Here is a 20214-nt window from a genome sequence, read left to right as displayed (position 1 = left end):
GCCCAGGCCAAATGGTTACAGGTAGCATGACATGAACCCAAGATCCTGGTTGAGGCCGTCCTTACGTGCGCAGAACTTGGCTATCAGTTGCTTGGCAATGTTTGGTACGTAATAAATATATTTAACCGTATTCAGTTAGTGAACAAGCCCGATTTCAATCTCGTGGCCTACTGAGATGAAGGGCCACCCATGCAGCTCACTCACTAGTCTAGGTTGCCCACCATTGACATATTTAGTTAATTGCACTTAACAGACAAAGTTGAGAAACCAATCCTACAGTTGTTGATTCATTCATTAATGATGTTAATTAATTAGTCAATTTCCCAGGTGACTGTGCACAAAGTCTCAAAACAAGAGTAATTTTCCGGTGAATCAGGCTTGGAATCTATTGGATAATTGGATCAATTCAGCAATCGTTTTAAAGAATTTCTCTCCCTACTTTGATATTCAAAATTTCGACCCCCACATTACAGAAGCAGTTTGGATTATAAACTTGTTGCGCTGTAATGTAACCTTCCTACCGATGTGTGTACCTCGACTAGTCACACCCCAACAAGTTTACATTGGGAAGTAGTATTATAAAGGTAGGCAAAAAGATTTATGACCAAAATGGTGATGGGGAACGCAAGAAAATGTAAGCAAAGCAGTTGGCTGCCTGGGAACTGAGGATAAACTAAGCAGGGAGCACTAAAAAACAAAGGCGATTTATCAGATATCTAGGACCTCAAAATGCTCAACATTCAATTCAGTATTTTGTTAGACATATGCAGCAGCCAGTTTGCATAGATCAGGTTCTTACAAAATATAAGTGAGACGAATGGGAGGCGGTGGCGTCATGGTATTGTCACTGGACTAGTACCCAGAGACCCAGGGTAATGCTCTTGGGCCCTGGGTTCAAATCCTACCAAGCAAACGATGAGATTTTAATTCAATAAAAATCTGGAATTAAGGATCTAACTATGACCATGAAACCGTTGTCGATTGTCAGAAAAACCCATCTGGCTCACTAAAGTCCTTTAGGAGAGGAAATCTGCCATCCTTGCTTGGTCTGGCTAATACGCGACTCCAGAGCAATCGGGGTGACATAGTGGTTAGCACTGCTGCCTCACAGCGCCAGGGACCTGGGTTCGATTCCTAGCTTAGGTCACTGTGTGTGGGGAATCTGCGCGTTCTCCCCGTGTCTGTATGGGTTTCCTCCGGCTGCTCCGGTTTCCTCCCACAGTTGAAACATGTGCAGGTGAGGTGCACTGACCCGAATAGGTGCTGGAGTGTGGCGTCTAGGGGATTTTCACAGTAACTTCATTGCAGTGTTAATGTAAGCCTTACTTGTGACTAATAAATAAATTTAAACTTAATGCAGTTGACTCCGAACTGCCCTCTGAAATAGTCGAGTGAGACGCTCAGTTCAAGGGCAAATTGGGATGGGCAATAAATGCTGGTCCAAGCCAGTGATGCCCGCATCCCGCGAAAGAACTAAAAAACATATTTCTAGTGGCCTTTTTTGAAAAAAGAATTATTGATTAAATCATAGAATCATAGAAACCCTACAGTACAGAAAGAGGCCATTCGGCCCATCGAGTCTGCACCGACCACAATCCCACCCAGGCCCTACCCCCATATATTTTACCCACTAATCCCTCTAATCTATGCATCCCAGGACACTAAGGGGCAATTTTAGCATAGCCAATCAACCTAACCCGCACATCTTTGGATTGTGGGAGGAAACCGGAGCTCCCGGAGGAAACCCACGCAGACACGAGGAGAATGTGCAAACTCCACACAGACAGTGACCAAGCCGGGAATCGAACCCAGGTCCCTGGAGCTGTGAAGCAGCAGTGCTAACCACTGTGCTACCGTGCCGCCCTGCAAACCCCCTCAGCCTTTTTCGTTCTGGAGCGTGATGGGACCCACCTGGACAAGCAGATGAGGCAGTGGTTACGAAGTGCCATCGGAAAGATGGCACACCCATGGGAGAGCACAGAATTTTTGTTGACACGCCAACACGAGTCTCTGGAGTGCGACTGGAACACACAAGCTCCACACCCAAATAATATTGTGCCAAACACTTAGCAGGCAGCAAAAAGCAAGTATTGCAATGAACCTGCTAACTCAATAACAAAATAATCTGCTCCCACTCATCGTGCATTCATTTACTGCTGTTGCTGCAGATATCTTTCTTTGCTGGGAAATGGCTCCATTACCATGGACACATTGAAGCAGCACAATTAAATAACGCAGTGGGTTTCAACTGAACGCTTTATTGCCCAAAGATATTTTAGATCTGGAGCTGTCTCCCAGAAAACATTGCAACCCTAGCCAAATCAAATAGGACAAAAGATCTGGGCGGCAGGGTGTCTAGCCAGGGACCTGGGTGTGATTCCCGGCTTGGGTGACTGTGTGGAGTTTGCACGTTCTCCGTGTCAGCGTGGGTTTCCTCCAGGCGTTGCGGAGGAAATTCCTCTTCATCTCACTTTTAAAGGGTCATCTGAGGCCGTGCCCTCGGATCCTAGTCTCTCCTACTAATGGAAACATCTTCTCCATGTCCACTCTATTCAGGCCTTTTATTATTCTGTAAGTTTCAATGAGATCCCCCCTCCCTCATCCTTCTAAACGCCAACGAGTACAGACACAGAGTCCTCAAACACTCCTCATACATCAAGCTTTTCATTCCCGGCATCATTCTTGTGAATCTCCTCTGGACTCTCTATAGGGCCAGCACATCCTTCCTTCGACATGGGGCCCAAAATTGCTCATAATATTCCAAATATGGTCTGACCAGAGCCTTATAATATCTCAGCAGTACATCCCTCAGTCTGAAGGGGATAATTTTCCCCATAACTTTTATAGTACCCTGACTCCTAACAATCCCATCAGTCCGATCATTGCTTCACTCACATTGCTGTGCTAGCTCGTGGGATATTTTGCACTTGGGCAGATACTGATGGACTTGTAACTTCACTCACCAAAACTGGCATCGTGTCAAGCATATTTTGTCAATTACAATTCTCAGCCATAATGTGCAGCCTTTACCCTGGTAAACAGTTTTCACATCTCGCTACGGGTGGTGGTCTACTCACCTGAGAAGTGTTGAAACCAGTTCTGAGGACATAGGCAACACAACCGTTATCCACAGCTGGGGAAATAAATTAGAATTACAGAATTACGTTAGGGGTGCGAATGGCATCTTTGGTTCAGCAAGCACAAGGCAAAGTACACAAAAAGTCAAAAAGATAAATGTAAGAGGAATTAATTATCACAAAGTGTCACATGCGATATTGAAGTTCTTCAGGCAGCAACTTGTTAAAGTTGACCAATTCCTGAAACTGCATTGAAATATGTAGGTACATGTATGCAAAACACTCACGCCAACCACATTCTAAAAGAATGTGAGAAGACTTTAAAATTACGCACAACAGGGGCAGCGCAACGCACAACAGGGGCAGCGCAACGCACAACAGGGGCAGCGCAACGCACAACAGGGGCAGCGCAACGCACAACAGGGGCAGCGCAACGCACAACAGGGGCAGCGCAACGCACAACAGGGGCAGCGCAACGCTCTTTCTCTACTTACGTTTGAGTCCCGCACTGGTTTTTTGAGGCGGAGTATGTTGAACTACTTTGGTCCCTCCAAAGATCACATTCAGCTTTGAATCCGACTGCAAGTCCAGCACGTGCTTTGGGTTAAGGTCTTCTACCGGTTCCTGCAAGAACCAATGCAGGGAAAATATTAAGTTGGCCAGTAGCCCCGGCTTCACCAATATGGAAACCGAGGGTTCGGTTGGTCATTGGATGGGGCTCTCTCTTGGCCATTAGGTAGACCTTGCAGCACTGAGGACAATGGTTGGAATTTTCACACCCCGCCCGCCACGGGAACCGTAGCAAGTGGGACACGGACCACACAAAGGTCCATCAATCCTGGACAGGTTTTTCCAACTTTGGGGTGAGCGCGGCTCGAAAATCCCACCCAATAATTTATTGCCAGCAGAGCTCATTAGGCTTTGGCAGCATAGAAACCTTGAACTGTTCCCGGATACACACGTACACACAGAAATTACCCTTTCCCCCTCCACCTAGAAAAGGTACATGCATCAAGCCACCACCTGACACAGTTGTTGACCTAGGAACAGAGAATGTATTTTTCTGCAGCACCTTCAATATTAGCTTCTTGTTCATCCCAATTTTCATTGCTCCACCATTAACAGCCACAACTTTGACATGGTAAAAACACCCCAAATTTCTCGGGAGTGATCGTCAAAACAAATTTTGACACTGAGCATGCAAGGGGGGGGGGGGTTATTACCACAGCTTTTTGATTTGATTTGTCACGTATTAATATGCAATGAAAAGTATTGTTTCTTGCACGCTATACAGACAGAGCATACCGTTCACAGAGAAGGAAACAAGAGTGCAGAATGGAGTGTTACAGTCATAGCTAGGGTGAAGAAAAAGATCAACTTAATGCAAGGTAGGTCCATTCAAAAGTCTGACGGCAGCAGGGAAGAAGCTGTTCTTGAGTCGGTTGGTACGTGACCTCAGACTTTAGTATCTTTTTCCCGACGGAAGTTGGTGGATGAGAGAATGTCCGGGGTGCGTGGAGTCCTTAATTATTTTGGCTGCTTTGCGGAGGCAGCGGGAAGTGTAGACAGAGTCAATGTCAGTCTTCACAGTAGAAGACATGAGTAATATCCCAACAATTCAGGAAAGTCAGGGGGCAGAGTTGAATATGGTTGCCATCACAAAGGAGAAAGTGCTAGAGAAACTAAAAGGTCTGAAAATTGATAAATCTCCGGGCCCAGATGGGCTACATCCTAGAGTTCTAAAGGAGATAGCTGAAGAAATAGTGGAGGCGTTAGTTATGATCTCTCAAAAGTCACTGGAGTCAGGGAAAGTCCCAGAGGATTGGAAAATCGCTGTTGTAACCCCACTGTTCAAGAAGGGAACAAGAAAAAAGATGGAAAATTATAGGCCAATTAGCCTAACCTCAGTTGTTGGCAAAATTCTAGAATCCATCGTTAAGGATGAGATTTCTAAATTCTTGGAAGTGCAGGGTCGGATTAAGACAAGTCAGCATGGATTTAGTAAGGGGAGGTCGTGCCTGACAAACCTGTTAGAGTTCTTTGAAGAGATAACAAATAGGTTAGACCAAGGAGAGCCAATGGATGTTATCTATCTTGACTTCCAAAAGGCCTTTGACAAGGTGCCTCACGGGAGACTGCTGAGTAAAATAAGAGCCCATGGCATTCGAGGCAAGGTACTAACATGGATTGATGATTGGCTGTCAGACAGAAGGCAGAGAGTTGGGATAAAAGGTTCTTTCTCAGAATGGCAACCGGTGACAAGTGGTGTCCCGCAGGGTTCAGTGTTGGGGCCACAGCTGTTCTCTTTATATATTAACGATCTAGATGACGGGACTGGGAGCATTCTGGCCAAGTTTGCCGATGATACAAAGATAGGTGGAGGGGCAGGTAGTATTGAGGAGGTGGGGAGGCTGCAGAAAGATTTAGACAGTTTAGGAGAGTGGTCCAAGAAGTGGCTGATGAAATTCAACGTGGGCAAGTGCGAGGTCGTACACTTTGGAAAAAAGAATAGAGGCATGGACTATTTTCTAAACGGTGACAAAATTCATAATGCTAAAGTGCAAAGGGACTTGGGAGTCCTAGTCCAGGATTCTCTAAAGGTAAACTTGCAGGTTGAGTCCGTAATTAAGAAAGCAAATGTAATGTTGTCATTTATCTCAAGAGGCTTGGAATACAAAAGCAGGGATGTACTTCTGAGGCTTTATAAAGCACTGGTTAGGCCCCATTTGGAGTACTGTGAGCAATTTTGGGCCCCACACCTCAGGAAGGACATACTGGCACTGGAGCGGGTCCAGCGGAGATTCACACGGATGATCCCAGGAATGGTAGGCCTGACATACGATGAACGTCTGAGGATCGTGGGATTATATCCATTGGAGTTTAGGAGGTTGAGGGGAGATCTGATAGAAACTTACAAGATAATGAACGGCTTAGATAGGATGGACGTAGGGAAGTTGTTTCCATTAACAGGGGAGACTAGGACGCGGGGGCACAGCCTTAGAATAAAAGGGAGTCACTTTAGAACAGAGATGAGGAGAAATTTCTTCAGCCAGAGAGTGGTGGGTCTGTGGAATTCATTGCCACAGAGGGCTGTGGAGGCCGAGACGTTGAGCGTCTTCAAGACAGAAATGGATAAATTCTTGATTTCTCGAGGAATTAAGGGCTATGGGGAGAGAGCGGGTAAATGGAGTTGAAATCAACCATGATTGAATGGTGGAGTGGACTCGATGGGCCGAATGGCCTTACTTCCGCTCCTATGTCTTATGGTCTTATGGATGGGAGGCTGGTTTGCGTGATGGATTGGGCTACATTCACAACCTTTTGTAGTTTCTTGCGGTCTTGGGCAGAGCAGGAGCCATACCAAGCTGTGATACAACCAGAAAGAATGCTTTCTATGGTGCATCTGTAAAAGTTGGTGAGAGTCGTAGCTGACATGCCAAATTTCCTTAGTCTCCTGAGAAAGTAGAGGCGTTGGTGGGCTTTCTTAACTATACCGGCATGGGGGGGGGGGGAGCAGGACAGGTTGTTGGTGATTTGGACACCTAAAAACTTGAAGCTCTTGACCATTTCTACTTTGTCCCCATTGATGTAGACAGGGGCATGCCCTTCTTTACACTGAGAGGTAGTTTTTAAAAGAACATTTCACAGATGGAGAGAGAAGTAGAGGGACACGTGAGTTAGGGGAGAGGATTACAGGGTTTGAGCTGCCAGCAGTGGTGCTGAAAAGGAATTTGGGACTTACATGAGCCTAGAGTTGGAGAAACACAAAGATTGCAGAGGACTGTAGGATTAGAAGCAATGTTCTACCTAATTTTTATTTGTTCCACACGGCCCGATTGTTGTACTCTGCAGTAAAAACGTTTTTTAAAAAGTTTGTTTATTCGTCGCAAGTATGGCTTACATGAACACTGCAATGTGAAATCCCCCTAGTCGCCACACTCCGGCACCTGTTTGGGTCAATGCACCTAACCAGCAGGTCTTTCAGACCCTTTAAGATTGCTACGTTTCAGGTGGTTACAAGCAAGGTCACAGAAGGGTTCCCCATTATTATTTCCCCCGACTCTTTCTCTAAAGGGCGTATATTCCCTTTCGCCTCTCTCTTCCTTTTTATATATTGAATGAAGCTCATACCCTGTCAGTTTTCACACTACTTAAAGTTAAAGATTATTTATTAGTCGCCAATAAGGCTTACGTTAACACTGCAATGAAGTTACTGTGAAATTCCCCTAGTCGCCACACTCCGGCGCCTGTTTGGGTCAATACACCCTAACCAGCACATCTTTCAGACTGCGGGAGGAAACCGGAGCACCCAGAGGAAACCCACGCAGATACAGGGAGGATGTGCAAACTCCACACAGACAATGACCCAAGCTGGGAATCGAACCTGGGTCCCTGGCGCTGTGAGGCAGCAGTGCTAACCACTGTGCCACCGTGTTGACTTAATAGTTTACCTCAGTTTATCTTCTCCCTCTATTTTATTTGTCACCTTTTGTTGGTTTTTAAAACTTTCCCAACCCTCCGAGGGGTGGCTTATGAGAGATTGAATAGACTGGGGCTATACTCATTGGAATTCAGAAGAATGAGGGGAGATCCTTTGGAAACATATAAAATTATGAAGGGAATAGATAAGATAGAAGCAGGGAGGTTGTTTCTATTGGCAGGTGAAACTAGAACTAGGGTGTATGGCCTCAAAATAAGGGGAAGCAGATTTAGGACCGAGTTGAGGAGGAGCTTCTTCACAGAAAGGGTTGTGAATCTGTGGAATTCCCTGCCCAGTGAAGCAGTTGAGGCTACCTCATTGAATGTTTTTAAGGCAAGAATAGATAATTTTTTGAACAGTAAAGGAATTAAGGGTTATAGTGAGCGGGCGGGTAAGTGGAGCTGAGTCCACAAAAAGATCAGCCATGATCTTATTGAATGGCAGAGTAAGCTCAAGGGGCCTGATGGCCGACTCCTGCTCCTAGTTCTTATGTTCTTTCTTATGTTCTCTGTTTTTGCCGCACTGCATGAATTTTCTTTCAGTTTAATACTATTCTTGACAATAAAGATAGGTGAGGAGTTTAGGCAGGGGCAGGCCATCCTAATTTTCAGTGACAGGGGTGGATTTGGAGTACAGCTCTGGTTCAAATAAAATAAAGTAGATAATACAATAGATAATTTGTTAATAGACATTTCCTGTCTCTGTACTGAGGTGGCTATTTTGTTACAAATTAAACATGGTTTGGTTATAAAAATAATCCAAATACACATAAATGAAACTATTAGCCAGAAATTAATCTGCAAAATTTGTAATTTGAAAGTGCGAATTCCTGTGTACATCGGGAAGTCCAAATGATTATTTTTTGGTTTCCGAACAACAAGATATTGTTCTCAAACAATCATTCTTCCCAACACTATCACGATGCCATACCTTCATCTGTGGGACAGACTCCCCAGTCAACATAGCTTCATCTACAATACAACGCCCTCTGAGCAGCAGGACGTCACAGGGAACCAGGTTCTCATGAGGTGACCGGCCTAGACGGAAACAAAGCAACACAGCTCCAACTAGGAGGAATATAATGACATGGCAATCACAATACAAGAGAAAAAAAAAAGACCCACATTTATACAATGCCTTTCGCAACTCAGGATATAACAAAAATCTTCACAGTGACATTTTTTTCCCCACGCAGTCAGTGGGAATGTAGGAAACTTAGCAGCCAACTTGTGTAGCCCAGTCCCACAAACAGAAATGTGATACTGATCAGATACTTGGGAATTGGTTGAAGGATAAATCACAGAATCCCTACAGTGCAGAAGGCCATTCAACCATCAAGCCTTCACCAACAACAATCCTGTCAAGGTCCTATCCCCATAACCCCACATATTCACCCTTTGATTTGATTTGTCACATGTATTAGCATACAGCGAAAAGCATTATTTCTCGCACGCTATACAGACAAAGCATACCGTTCATCAAGAAACGAGTGTGCGCAGGATGTAGTGTTACAGTCATAGCTAGTGTGTAGAGAAAGATCAACTTAATGCAAGGTAGGTCCATTCAAAAGTCTGACAGCAGCAGGGAAGAAGCTGTTCGTGAGTCGGTTGGTACATGACCTCAGACTTTTGTATCTTTTTCCCGACGGAAGAAGGTGGAAGAGAGTATGTCCGAGGTGCGTGGGGTCCTTAATTATGCTGGCTGCTTTGCCGAGGCAGCGGGAAGTAGACAGAGTCAATGGATGGGAGGCTGGTTTGCGTGATGGATTGGGCTACGTTCATGACCTTTTGTAGTTTCTTGTGGTCTTGGGCAGAGCAGGAGCCTATTAATCCCCTGACACGAAGGGACAATTTAGCATGGCCAACCTAACCTACACATCTTTGAACTGTGGGAGGAAACCGGGGTACCTGGAGGAAACTCACGCAGACAGTCACCCGAGGCTGGATTGAACCTGGGTCCCTGGAGCTGTGGGGCAGTGGTGCGAGTCACTGTGCCACCCCAAATACTAGACAGAACATGGGTGAGAAGTACCCTGTTGTGTCTAGCTGTATTTAGAACTTGCTATAGCGTGGGCGGCACGGTAGCACAGTGGTTAGCACTGCTGCTTCACAGCTCCAGGGACCTGGGTTTGATTCCCGGCTTGGGTCACTGTCTGTGCGGAGTCTGCATGTTCTCCTCGTGTCTGCGTGGGTTTCCTCCGGGTGCTCCGGTTTCCTCCCACAGTCCAAAGATGTGTGGGTTAGGTTGATTGGCCATGCTAAAAATTGCCCCTTAGAGTCCTGAGATGCGTAGGTTAGAGGGATTAGCGGGTGAATATGTAGGGATAAGGGGGTAGGGCCTGGGTGGGATTGTGGTCGGTGCAGACTCGATGGGCCAAATGGCCTCTTTCTGCACTGTAGGGGTTCTATGATTCTATACGCAATGGGATAGAAAGACCGAGAGACCACATGGTAAGTCATCACTTCAACCCCAAGTTTGAGATTTAATTTGCCCACAAGAAATGGGAAAAGAGGCGGGATGGAAAAGAAAACACAAGCCATCTCAAAGCACTGAGTAGGAGGAAGTCAGAGGTTAATTAGTATTCATATTCACAGGTTTCGATTGTCACGGCCACTGTAAAGTTAAAATTTATTTGTTAATCACAAGTAGGCTTACATTAACACTGCAATGAAGTTACTGTGATAATCCCCAAGTCGCCACACTCCGGCGCCTGTTTGGATATACTTGAGGGAGAATTTAGCGTGGCCAATTCACCTAACCAGCACGTCTTTGGACCATGGGAGAAAACCGGAGCACCTGGAGGAAACCCACGCAGATGCGGGGAGAACGTGCAGACTCCACTCAGTTACCCAAGCCGGGAATCGAACCCGGGTTCCTAGCGCTGTGAGGCAGCAGTGCTAACCACTGTGTCACCATGCCGCTGGTGGCTGTGCCTTCAACTGTTTAGGTCCTACATGCTCCAATTGTCTCAACAAACCTCTCCGTCTCTCCACTCATCCTTCGAACACATCTCTTTGACCAAGCCTATGGCTTGGCATTCAGTTTAGTCTGATTACACCTCCTCGAAGCACTTTGGAATGACTATTTTAAGCTGATCAAAGTTGCTTTGGCTAAGCCAATGCATGCATTGCTGCCTTGTAATATGGAGCTAATTGTTTACAAGCTACAATTGGCGTCATTCAATGAATTACACAGCCAGATAATGGGAGCTGAGGGAGACTGCTTCAATCAAATGGCTAGTTAGGATTCCACAGAAACAGCACATGACTGTTCAATGACTGGAGGGGATACTTGTGCTCAGCCCAAACCACTGAATGGCAGAGTGAATAGTGTGTCTTGGAGCAATGCCCACCACTGAGGTGGACTTGGGAAAGAATGCCAACACAAACTGGCAGTCAGTGTCACACCACAAATAATGCGGAAAAATGGAAACATTTTCAAACAAGGGTTTTGTTTAAGATTTTGTTAAAAGGGAAGTTATTCCCCTCCCACCCCCACGAAGGATTCCCTTCGACCCCGCCACCCACTTAAAAGCATAAATAAATACTTACCTATTGAAACAACGTCACCGGGAACAAGCTCGTCACTTGAAATTTGTCTCCACTTCCTGTTCCTGTAGACCTAGAAAAATCCAGCAGCAAAGTAGAACTCATTTAGCGGCAACCAGATCATACTGCATGACGTACTCACTGCACTGGCTAGGACCGGGTAGGCCCACAGATTAACCAACCGTTCTGCTGCATTTCAATATACAATCTATACCCTTTATTTTGACTATTTATTTCTAACTTATCTCTTGACTGTTTACAATGGTTTCTAACATATTCTGTACTGTCGAGAAAGCTACAGATTGCTATCCTAAATATTAGATGCATCTGTTGATGCCTAAACCTCACCACATTTTGATCCACACATGGTTGCTCTGGGTAACTAAAGATGTGTCAATCACATGGCGGGACTGAGATGTGACACACATTATCCTGGAAGGGGTGCAGAGGAGATTCACCAGGATGCTGCCTGGGATGGGATGGAACAGAAGAGAGGTTGGGTAGACTTGAGTTGTTTTCGTTGGAGCTGAGAAGACTGAGGGACGTCCTGATTGAGGTGTACAAGATTATGAGGGACAGAGTGGATAAGAAGCAGCTGTCCTTCTTGGTTGAGAGCACATAGGTCCAAGGTGAGGGGCATGAGGGTTAGGGGGGATTTGAGGAAAAACATTTTTACCCAGAGAGTGGTGACGGTCTGGAATGCGCTGCCTGGGAGGGTGGTAGAAACGGGTTGCCTCACATCCTTTAAAAGGTACCTGGATGAGCACTTGGCACATCGTAACATTCAGGGCTATGGGCCAAGTGCTGGCAGATGGGATAAGGAGAGAGTTCAGGTGTTTCTAATGCATCGGTGTGGACTCAGTGGCCTGAAGGGCCTCTTCTAGCTTACGATTTTATGATATAATAAAAATGGGTTAGTATGTGCATCTCTGCATCCTTTGCTTAAAATTAAATGCACCATAATCTGAATAGCAACAAGCACGAAACTACTAGGTCAGAAAAGGGGAGTGCACCAGAGAGGATTCTGAATGAAACTTTGTCACTCGGGGGCCAACTTGCCACATCTCTCACACTGGCGCCCTTCACGTTCTTTATTGTTCTGTCCAAACCTACAAGGGACTGGCAGCAACTGTGCAATCAAACCCACTATAAATCATTCAAAAGATTGATGGATTTATCAACCACAACACTTGTCTTAGCTGTAAGGAGATTTGTGGTCTCAGCGAATGGAGCTACTGAAGGGAGTTTAACAGAGCTGCTACTTGGCGCTCTCTCAGCATGACTGCTATTAAGAATGCTTCAAAATTATGAAAGTTTTTAAAGTTTATTAATTAGTGTCATAAGTCGGCTTACATTAACACCGCAATGAAGTTACTGTGAAAATCTGCTAGTCGCCGCACGCCAGTGCTGGGTCGGGTATACTGGGGCGGCACGGTAGCACAGTGGTTAGCACTGCTGCTTCACAGCTCCAGGGACCTGGGTTCGATTCCCGGCTTGGGTCACTGTCTGTGTGGAGTTTGCACATTCTCCTCGTGTCTGCGTGGGTTTCCTCCGGGTGCTCCGGTTTCCTCCCACAGTCCAAAGATGTGCGGGTTAGGTCGATTGGCCATGCTAAAAAGAAATTGCCCTTAGTGTCCTGAGATGCGTAGGTTAGAGGGATCAGTGGGTAAATATGTAGGGATATGGGGGTAGGGCCTGGGTGGGATTGTGGTCGGTGCAGACTCGATGGGCCGAATGGCCTCTTTCTGTACTGTAGGGTTTCTATGATTCACTGAGGGAGAATTTAGCACAGCCAATGCACCCTAACCAGCACGTCTTTCGGACTCTGGGAGGAAACCCGGAGGAAACACATGCAGACACGAGGAAAACTTGCAGACTCCGCACAGACAGTGATCCAAGCCAGGAATCGAACCCGGATCCCTGGTGCCGTGAGGCAGCGCCGCTCTCCCAAGTAACTGGGGCTCCGCATCACAGGAGCCGTTCTCGTGAAACTGTTCTGCGTTCTCTCTAATGCCTTCACGTCTTTCCTAAAGTGTGGCGTTTCAGCTAAGGCCAAACCCCAATGATGCAATCGTAACTTCCTAATTTTTGGGACTCTATGCTGCTCTTCGTAAAGCCCATGAATCCGGTATGCTTCGCTAAACACTCTGGTAACCCTACCCTGCTCTTATTCTTCCAACCAAAACAAATCACTCTCCACACGTCTCTATATTAAATGTCATCTGCCACTTGTCTGTGTGAATGAAAGTCTCTGCTTTTCGCTGGCTATAATCTTTATACAGGAATAGGATGGGAATGGAGGGATATGGTCCCCGGAAGGGTAGGGGGTTTTAGTTCAGTCGGGCAGCATGCTCGGTGCAGGCTTGGAGGGCCAAAGGGCCTGTTCCTGTGCTGTAATTTTCTTTGTTCTTTATAATATTCTCTGTGAAATGAGAGTGGGGCTCCAAATGCAGTCCCCATTGGGCACAGGCCAACATACATTTGTTCCTCACAGTGGACCGATTGGCAGCAGCAAGGATACAGGATCACCAGTGTAAAAATAAGCAATGTTGCAGTGGGAAGTAGCTTTCGATTAGAATGGTGACGTTGTCCAAAACATTGCACAAGTGCACACAACCCATGCTGTGCCAGCCCTAGAAATACTTGGTGCTGTCATGGGGATCACAAAATAGAAACACATCCAATATTATTCTCACACCAGGCATCTCAAGAGCTATATTGGGTGCCATATTAGAGTAGTTTTACCATGTAATAGCAGCTGAGCTGCCACTGTCCAAACTCACTTCACACCAAGACCCTCAAGGTCCAACAGGCAAAAGACTTCCATCCCTGGCTACCTTCCCGATCTTGTATATTCACCAACATTTACCCTCATTGACTCCTACCTGGATCATGTAGGGTTTGTTGCCCATTTTTCGAATCTCCGACATGTTTCTCATTTGCTGCTGCACGAGGGAGGCTTCGAAGGCTACCAGCATGAAGAGAGTGAAGACACTGTAATACCAATATTCATCCAAGCACCAGAGACCCACGCAGAACACCTGCAGAAACAGATAGGCACAGATTAACATTAATCAGAGCAAACCCAAGAAGTAAATGATGGGCTGGTGCGTCAACACTAAATCAGAAGTTGTGGGCCAGCATGGTGGCACAGTGGTTAGCACTGCTGCCTCTCAGCGCCGGGGACCCAGGTTCGATTCCGGCCTCGGGTCACTGTCTGTGTGGAGTTTCCACGTTCTCCCCGTGTCTGCGTGGATTTCCTCCGGGTGCTCCCGGTTTCCTCCCACAGTCCAAAGATGTGCGGGTTAGATGGATAGGCCATGATAAATTGCCCCTTAGTGTCAGGGGATTGGCAGAGTAAATATGTGGGGTTACGGGGATCAGGCCCTGGGTGGGATTGTGGTCGGTGCAGACTCGATGGGCCGAATGGCCTCCTTCTGCGCTGTAGGGGTTGTATTCTCTGCTTCAAGCGTCCTGGAGACTGGTGGCAGCTAGCATGGAGATAGAGTGGGAAGGACATTCCCCTCTGCCGCCATAGCTCCTTGCCAAATTCAAAGGCAACAAGAAACATCTGGATACATCCCCTGAACCCAATATGGGTGGGATTTTCCATGGAGGGAGGAAGCCATCAGTGGGACCAGAAAATCCTGCCGGCGTGAATGCCTAGAAAATTCCGGATCAAGTCTCAAGATAATTCTGGAACTATTTAGTTGAACATTTATTTTATTATTTATTAGTGTCACAAGTAAGGTTTACATTAACACTGCAATGAAGTTACTGTGAAAATCCCCTGGTCGCCACACTCCGGCGCCTGTTCGGGTACACTGAGGGAGAATTTAGCACGGTCAATGCACCTAACCGGCACGTCTTTCCTCGGACTGTGGGAGGAAACCGGAGCACCCGGAGGAAACCCACGCAGACACGTGGAGAATGTGCAAACTCCACACAGACAGTGACCCAAGCCGGGAATAGAACCCAGGTCCCTGGCGCTGTGAGGCAGCAGTGCTAACCACTGTGTCACCCCTTAAACCACCTCACCACACGCTCTCCTCCCTACCCCTCCGTCCACCGACCCCCACCCTCAGCAACATTTGCTATTGTAGATAAGTGGTTGAACACAGATCATGCTTTACACTCCTTTTAGATAGTTAGCAAAATGATTTATGCATATTTATTTCACAAACAAAATTCCACTTTATCTGAGAGAGAAAGAGTTGCCAACAGTGGGGAGGATTACTGGATGCCTCCCAAGAACTTGGACAGGCCCCCCTCCCTTTTGGCTCCCTGCTCAATGTGACGGACTGTAGCTCAGCGCAGAAGGGGCAGGTACTGTCAGAGCTGGAATCAATCGCACAGATTAAAGTGTCTCTTTGTAGGGGGAGACACCCCTCCTGATACTAAAGCCTTTTAACTGCTTCCAGCTTTCACTCAGGGCTGAGGATAGATCTTCACTGCGGATAGCTTCAACAAGGACATTTCTCTTTCATACATGCGTGCCCCCGGACAGAACGTCAGCGCTGTCGGTACACTTTAAATATCAATTGTCTTATCACTATAAATAACAGGCATTTGAACCAAATGCTGCATAAACCCTGGCTCACCGATTTACACTAACATTCATGCAGTGCTGATAACTGTGGGCAAGTGAGACACATCTGTGAATGATATCAATGACAGTTAAATGCTGCTAGCATATCCCCCCGGTCCCATCACTCAACAGGAAGGTGGACAAGTTACAACTCAGGGCTGGGATCAATGCCATTGCAGCAAGTTCACTGATATTATGGGAGGGGGCTTAAACCAGTTTGGCAGGACAAAACATTCATGAGGAGAAACAAGGAGCACAGTTTTAAAGTTCATTTATTAGTCACAAGTAGGCAGACACGGGGAGAATGTGCAGACTCCGCACAGTCACCCACAGTGGTTAGCACTGCTGCCTCATAGCTACAGGGACCCGGGTTCGATTCCCGGCTCGGGTCACTGTCTGTGTGGATTTTGCACATTCTCCCCGTGTCTGCGTGGGTTTCCTCCGGGTGCTCCAGTTTCATCCCACAGTCTGAAAGACGCGGTTAGGTGGATTGGCTGTGCTAAATTCTCCCTCAGTGTAACCTGAACAGGCGCCGGAGTGTGGCGACTAGGGGATTTTCACAGTAACTTCATTGCAGTGTGAATACAAACCCACTTGTGACACTAATAAATAAATTTTAAACCAGGCTGGGCATTGAACCCGGGTCCCTGGCGCTGTGAGGCAGCAATGCTAATCATTGTGCCACCATTGTAAGTAGATGAGGAAGCATTCCCGACAACAGATTCTGCCACTGTGCCACCCCACAGTGGACCGAAAGGAACAAAATCCACCAGAGCAAAGATAGTTCAGAATTAGGAGAGTTTAGACAGGCGCCGGCCAAACAGGCGGAGGGCCTACTTCCAAGGGTCTGGGGCAGGCGGACTGGAATCAAAGATTGGTAAGCAAAACGGTCATTGAGTAGAGGGAGGAGTTAAGAGGAAACATATCAGGTACAGAATAGACATGGTGGCAGCAGGCAGGGGGAAGTGGAACTAAAGAGATAGAAGCTAAAATAAGACAGAAAATGTTTGTGGCAGCTATTTCTAAAGTTGGACAGAGTGCAGAAGAGGTTTATAATGGTTCCAGGGATGCGAAGCATCAGTTATGAAGGTACAATGGAGCAGTTGGGACTGTTTTCCTTGGAGAGGAGAAGCCAAGGGGAGATGTTCCAAATCGTGAGGAGCCAGGACAGAGCTGATAGGGAGAAACTGCTCCCACTGGTAAAAGGATCAGGAATGAGGGGGCACGGATTTAAAGTGATTGGCAAAAGAAGCCAATACAATGTCAGAAAAAACTATTTCCAGTTGTGGAGTGTGCCGCACTGTCAGGAAGTTTATTTTTTTAAAGTTCATTAGTGTCACAAGTCGGCTTACATTAACACTGCAATGAAGTTACTGTGAAAATCCCCTACTCGCCACACTCTGGCGCCTGTTCGGGTACAGTGAGGAAGAATTTAGCACGGTCAATGAACTTAACCAGCACGTCTTTCAGACTGTGCGAGGAAACCGGAGCACCCGGAGGAAACCCACACAGACACGGGGAGAAAGTGCAAACTCCACACATGGCGATCCAAGGCAGAATCGAACCAGAGTCCATAGCGCTGTGAGGCAGCAGTACTAACCACTGTGCCAACAATGCTGCCCCTGTATAATGGAAGTGTAATGGAGGCAAGTTTAATTGAGGCACTCAAGAGGGCATTAGATGTGCAAGTGTATAGGGAAAAGGCAGGAGAATGGCATTAAGTTAGAGTGCTCATTCAGAGAGCTGGAGCAGACATGCATGGCCTCTGACTGCAAGCAACAATTCTGTGATTTTTGTGTTTCTAATTCAGATTTTGAGCATCTGCATTGTCGTGCTTTTGTAATTGTACCTGGAATGCTTTAGAAAATTTGGGAGAATGAACAAGGTACTTACCTGGAAGACAAAGAAAGGGGCAGTAGCTCTCTCTTTGAAGAGTTGCATGAATTCAGGGACCACCATTTCAGCCCTGACAAATAAAAAAACACTCCCGTTAGAGACAGAGAAGAACTTCACCACCAAGATGTATACAAGAATCCACCAGACATTTTAACACTTGGGGATGCATGCTGCCAGGCATCGAGCTTGCAAGAATTACGGCTCAAATTGGTGGTTTTTAAAAGATAGCCCCTTATTGCAAATCTTCTGCCATTCATTTCAACAATCTGAAAGACTCTCAGGCTGACAGGGAAACTAGTCTAATAGCACCTAGCAGATTACATAAGGGAAGGCGATGGTCTAGTGGTATTATCGCTGGACTATTAATCCAGAAACTCAGCTAATGTTCTGGAGACCCGGGTTCGAATCCCATCTCGGCAGCTGAATTTGAATTCAATAAAAAAAATCTGGAATTAAGAATCTACTGATGACCATGAAGCCATTGTCGATTGTCAGAAAAAAAACAATCTGGTTCACTAACGTCCTTCAGGGAAGGAAATCTGCCCTCCTTATCTGGTCTGGCCGACATGTGACTCCAGAGCCACAGCAATGTGGTTGACTCTCAACTGCCCTCCAAACAAGGACAACTAGGGGTTGGTGGGCATTAAATGCTGGCCAGCCAGTGACACCTATGTCCCATGAATGAATAAAAAAAACACCAAACTGCCCTGTCATGCCTGGGTCAGAAGCAGCAGGGAGGAATGTTATGGAATTATTATTCTAGCAAAACTCTCAGTATATCAGCTGCCATCTCCAAAACATCTACAATCCGGTGCCGCAGAAAACCCTTTGGAACAACCAAGTGGTTGCAAAACAGTGGCACAATGGTTAGCATTGCTGCCTCACAGCACCAGGGACCCAAGTTTAATACTTGGGTCGCTGTCTGTGTGGAGTTTACATGTTCTCCCCATGTCTGTGTGGGTTTACTCTGGGTGCTCTGGTTTCCTCCCACACTCCAAAGATGTGCAGTTTAGGTGGGACTGGCGATGCTACATTGCCCCTTAGTGTCCAAAGATGTGTAGGTTAGGGGGATTAGCCAAAATGAGAGGTTATGGGTATACAGCCTGAGTAGGATACTCTGACAGAGGTCAACGCAGACTTGATGGGCCAAATGGCTTCCTTCTGCACAGTAGGGATTCTATGGCTCAGAGGACTGGGTGGTACAGAGGTGCCCTTGAACAGGAATGTTTGTACACATTAACAGCAGACGATTAAGAAGGCAAACAGAAAGTTGACATTATGAGGGGAATGGGAAAGGGAACTTTTACTGCTGCTGCGCAAGGCCTTGGTGAGACCATCTCTGCAGTATTATGTCCAGTTTTGATCTCCATATTTGTAAGACGATATAAAATTGCATTAGAATCAGCTCAGAGAAGGTTCACTTGAACCAAACCTCATGGGAATGAAGGGCTAGTCTTATGAAGAAAGGTTGAACAGATTGGATCTACACCCATTGAAATTTAGAGGAATAGGTGGTATTAATAAAACATGCAAGATTCAGAGGGGACTTGATAAGGAGACGACCAGGAGGATGCCATAATGTTTCCACTTGTGGGAGAGACTAGAACTAGGGGGCATATTTCACATTGCCCCTTTGGACACTTTTGTATCTCTCCCCTCTCATCTTAATCAATGCCGTCTACTTTTAGACTCCCCTACCTTTGGGAAAAGATATTGACTATTTACCTCATCTATGTCCCTCATTATTTTATAGACCTCTATATGGAGTCACTGCACAGGACCCACCTAGGTCCTATCCCCGTAACCCCATGCATTTACCCTAGCTAGTCCCCCTGACACTAAGGGTCAATTTAGCATGGCCAATCCACCTAACCCGCACATCTTTGGACTGAGGGGGGGAAACTGGAGCACCCGGAGGAAACCCACACAGACACGGGGAGAATGTGCAAACTCCGCACAAACAGTGACCCCAAAGCCGGAAATCGAACCCGGGTCCCTAATGCTGTGAGGCAGCAGTGCTAACACTGTGCCACCGTTCAGCATCAAGACGACAACTTGCTTTGCAACATCGATCCTGCATTCGACCCAAGGAGATGTCATCAAAAAAATTGGCCCAGTATGTCCCAAATGATTGCCTGTACTGCCGCCTTTTGGCAGCAATGTTACTCACTATAATGGGCAAAACGTTGATGTTAAAAATAACTCAAGCCGCCAAGATTGTTAGTTATTGTTCTGGAGCTGCCGCTGGTGAGAGAGATGGTACAAAGAGAATGGCACCACCCTGCCTCAAAGTTCCCGAGCTGAGGTACATACTTGTTCAAGCCGTATTTCCTTTCTGCAGCTTTCAGCTCCTTCTCATCCTGGAACCCTTTGGCTGCCTGGTAGGACTGGATTCGGAAAGACACTGGGAAAGCCACTGGGTGGAACTCTTTTGTATTTTCGTCATACCAGTATTTAATCTTCTGAAACTCAAACGAGATGCTTTTCTGATGGTGTTCATCCTGCACAGAGAGAGAAAGAGAGAGAGAGAGCAATCTGCGTAAAGCACTAGAAATACAACTATGGGATTCAGAGCATCTCCACATCATATGTACCATTAACCATGTTTCATACTGTTGCCTGCCT

At 46.4% G+C, this 20214-nt stretch overlaps 1 protein-coding gene across 1 annotated transcript in view; it reads right to left on the bottom strand.

The window, feature by feature from the left end:
- atp13a1 (ATPase 13A1) overlaps window positions 1–20214 on the bottom strand; it is a 98686-nt gene that overhangs the window by 68368 nt on the left and 10104 nt on the right. Inside the window, exons 3-9 of the mRNA XM_078235104.1 lie at window positions 19903–20090; window positions 17587–17659; window positions 13991–14146; window positions 11109–11178; window positions 8488–8594; window positions 3572–3701; window positions 3078–3133 (exon numbers count right to left, since the gene is read on the bottom strand). Coding sequence (XP_078091230.1) covers window positions 3078–3133; window positions 3572–3701; window positions 8488–8594; window positions 11109–11178; window positions 13991–14146; window positions 17587–17659; window positions 19903–20090 — 780 coding nt within the window. The remainder of the gene's footprint in view (window positions 1–3077; window positions 3134–3571; window positions 3702–8487; window positions 8595–11108; window positions 11179–13990; window positions 14147–17586; window positions 17660–19902; window positions 20091–20214) is intronic.

Source organism: Mustelus asterias, chromosome 19 (assembly GCF_964213995.1).
Source record: "Mustelus asterias chromosome 19, sMusAst1.hap1.1, whole genome shotgun sequence".
Lineage (NCBI taxonomy): Eukaryota > Metazoa > Chordata > Chondrichthyes > Carcharhiniformes > Triakidae > Mustelus > Mustelus asterias.
Note: the sequence above shows the minus strand (reverse complement) of the source record. Positions and strands in the feature narration are given on the sequence as shown.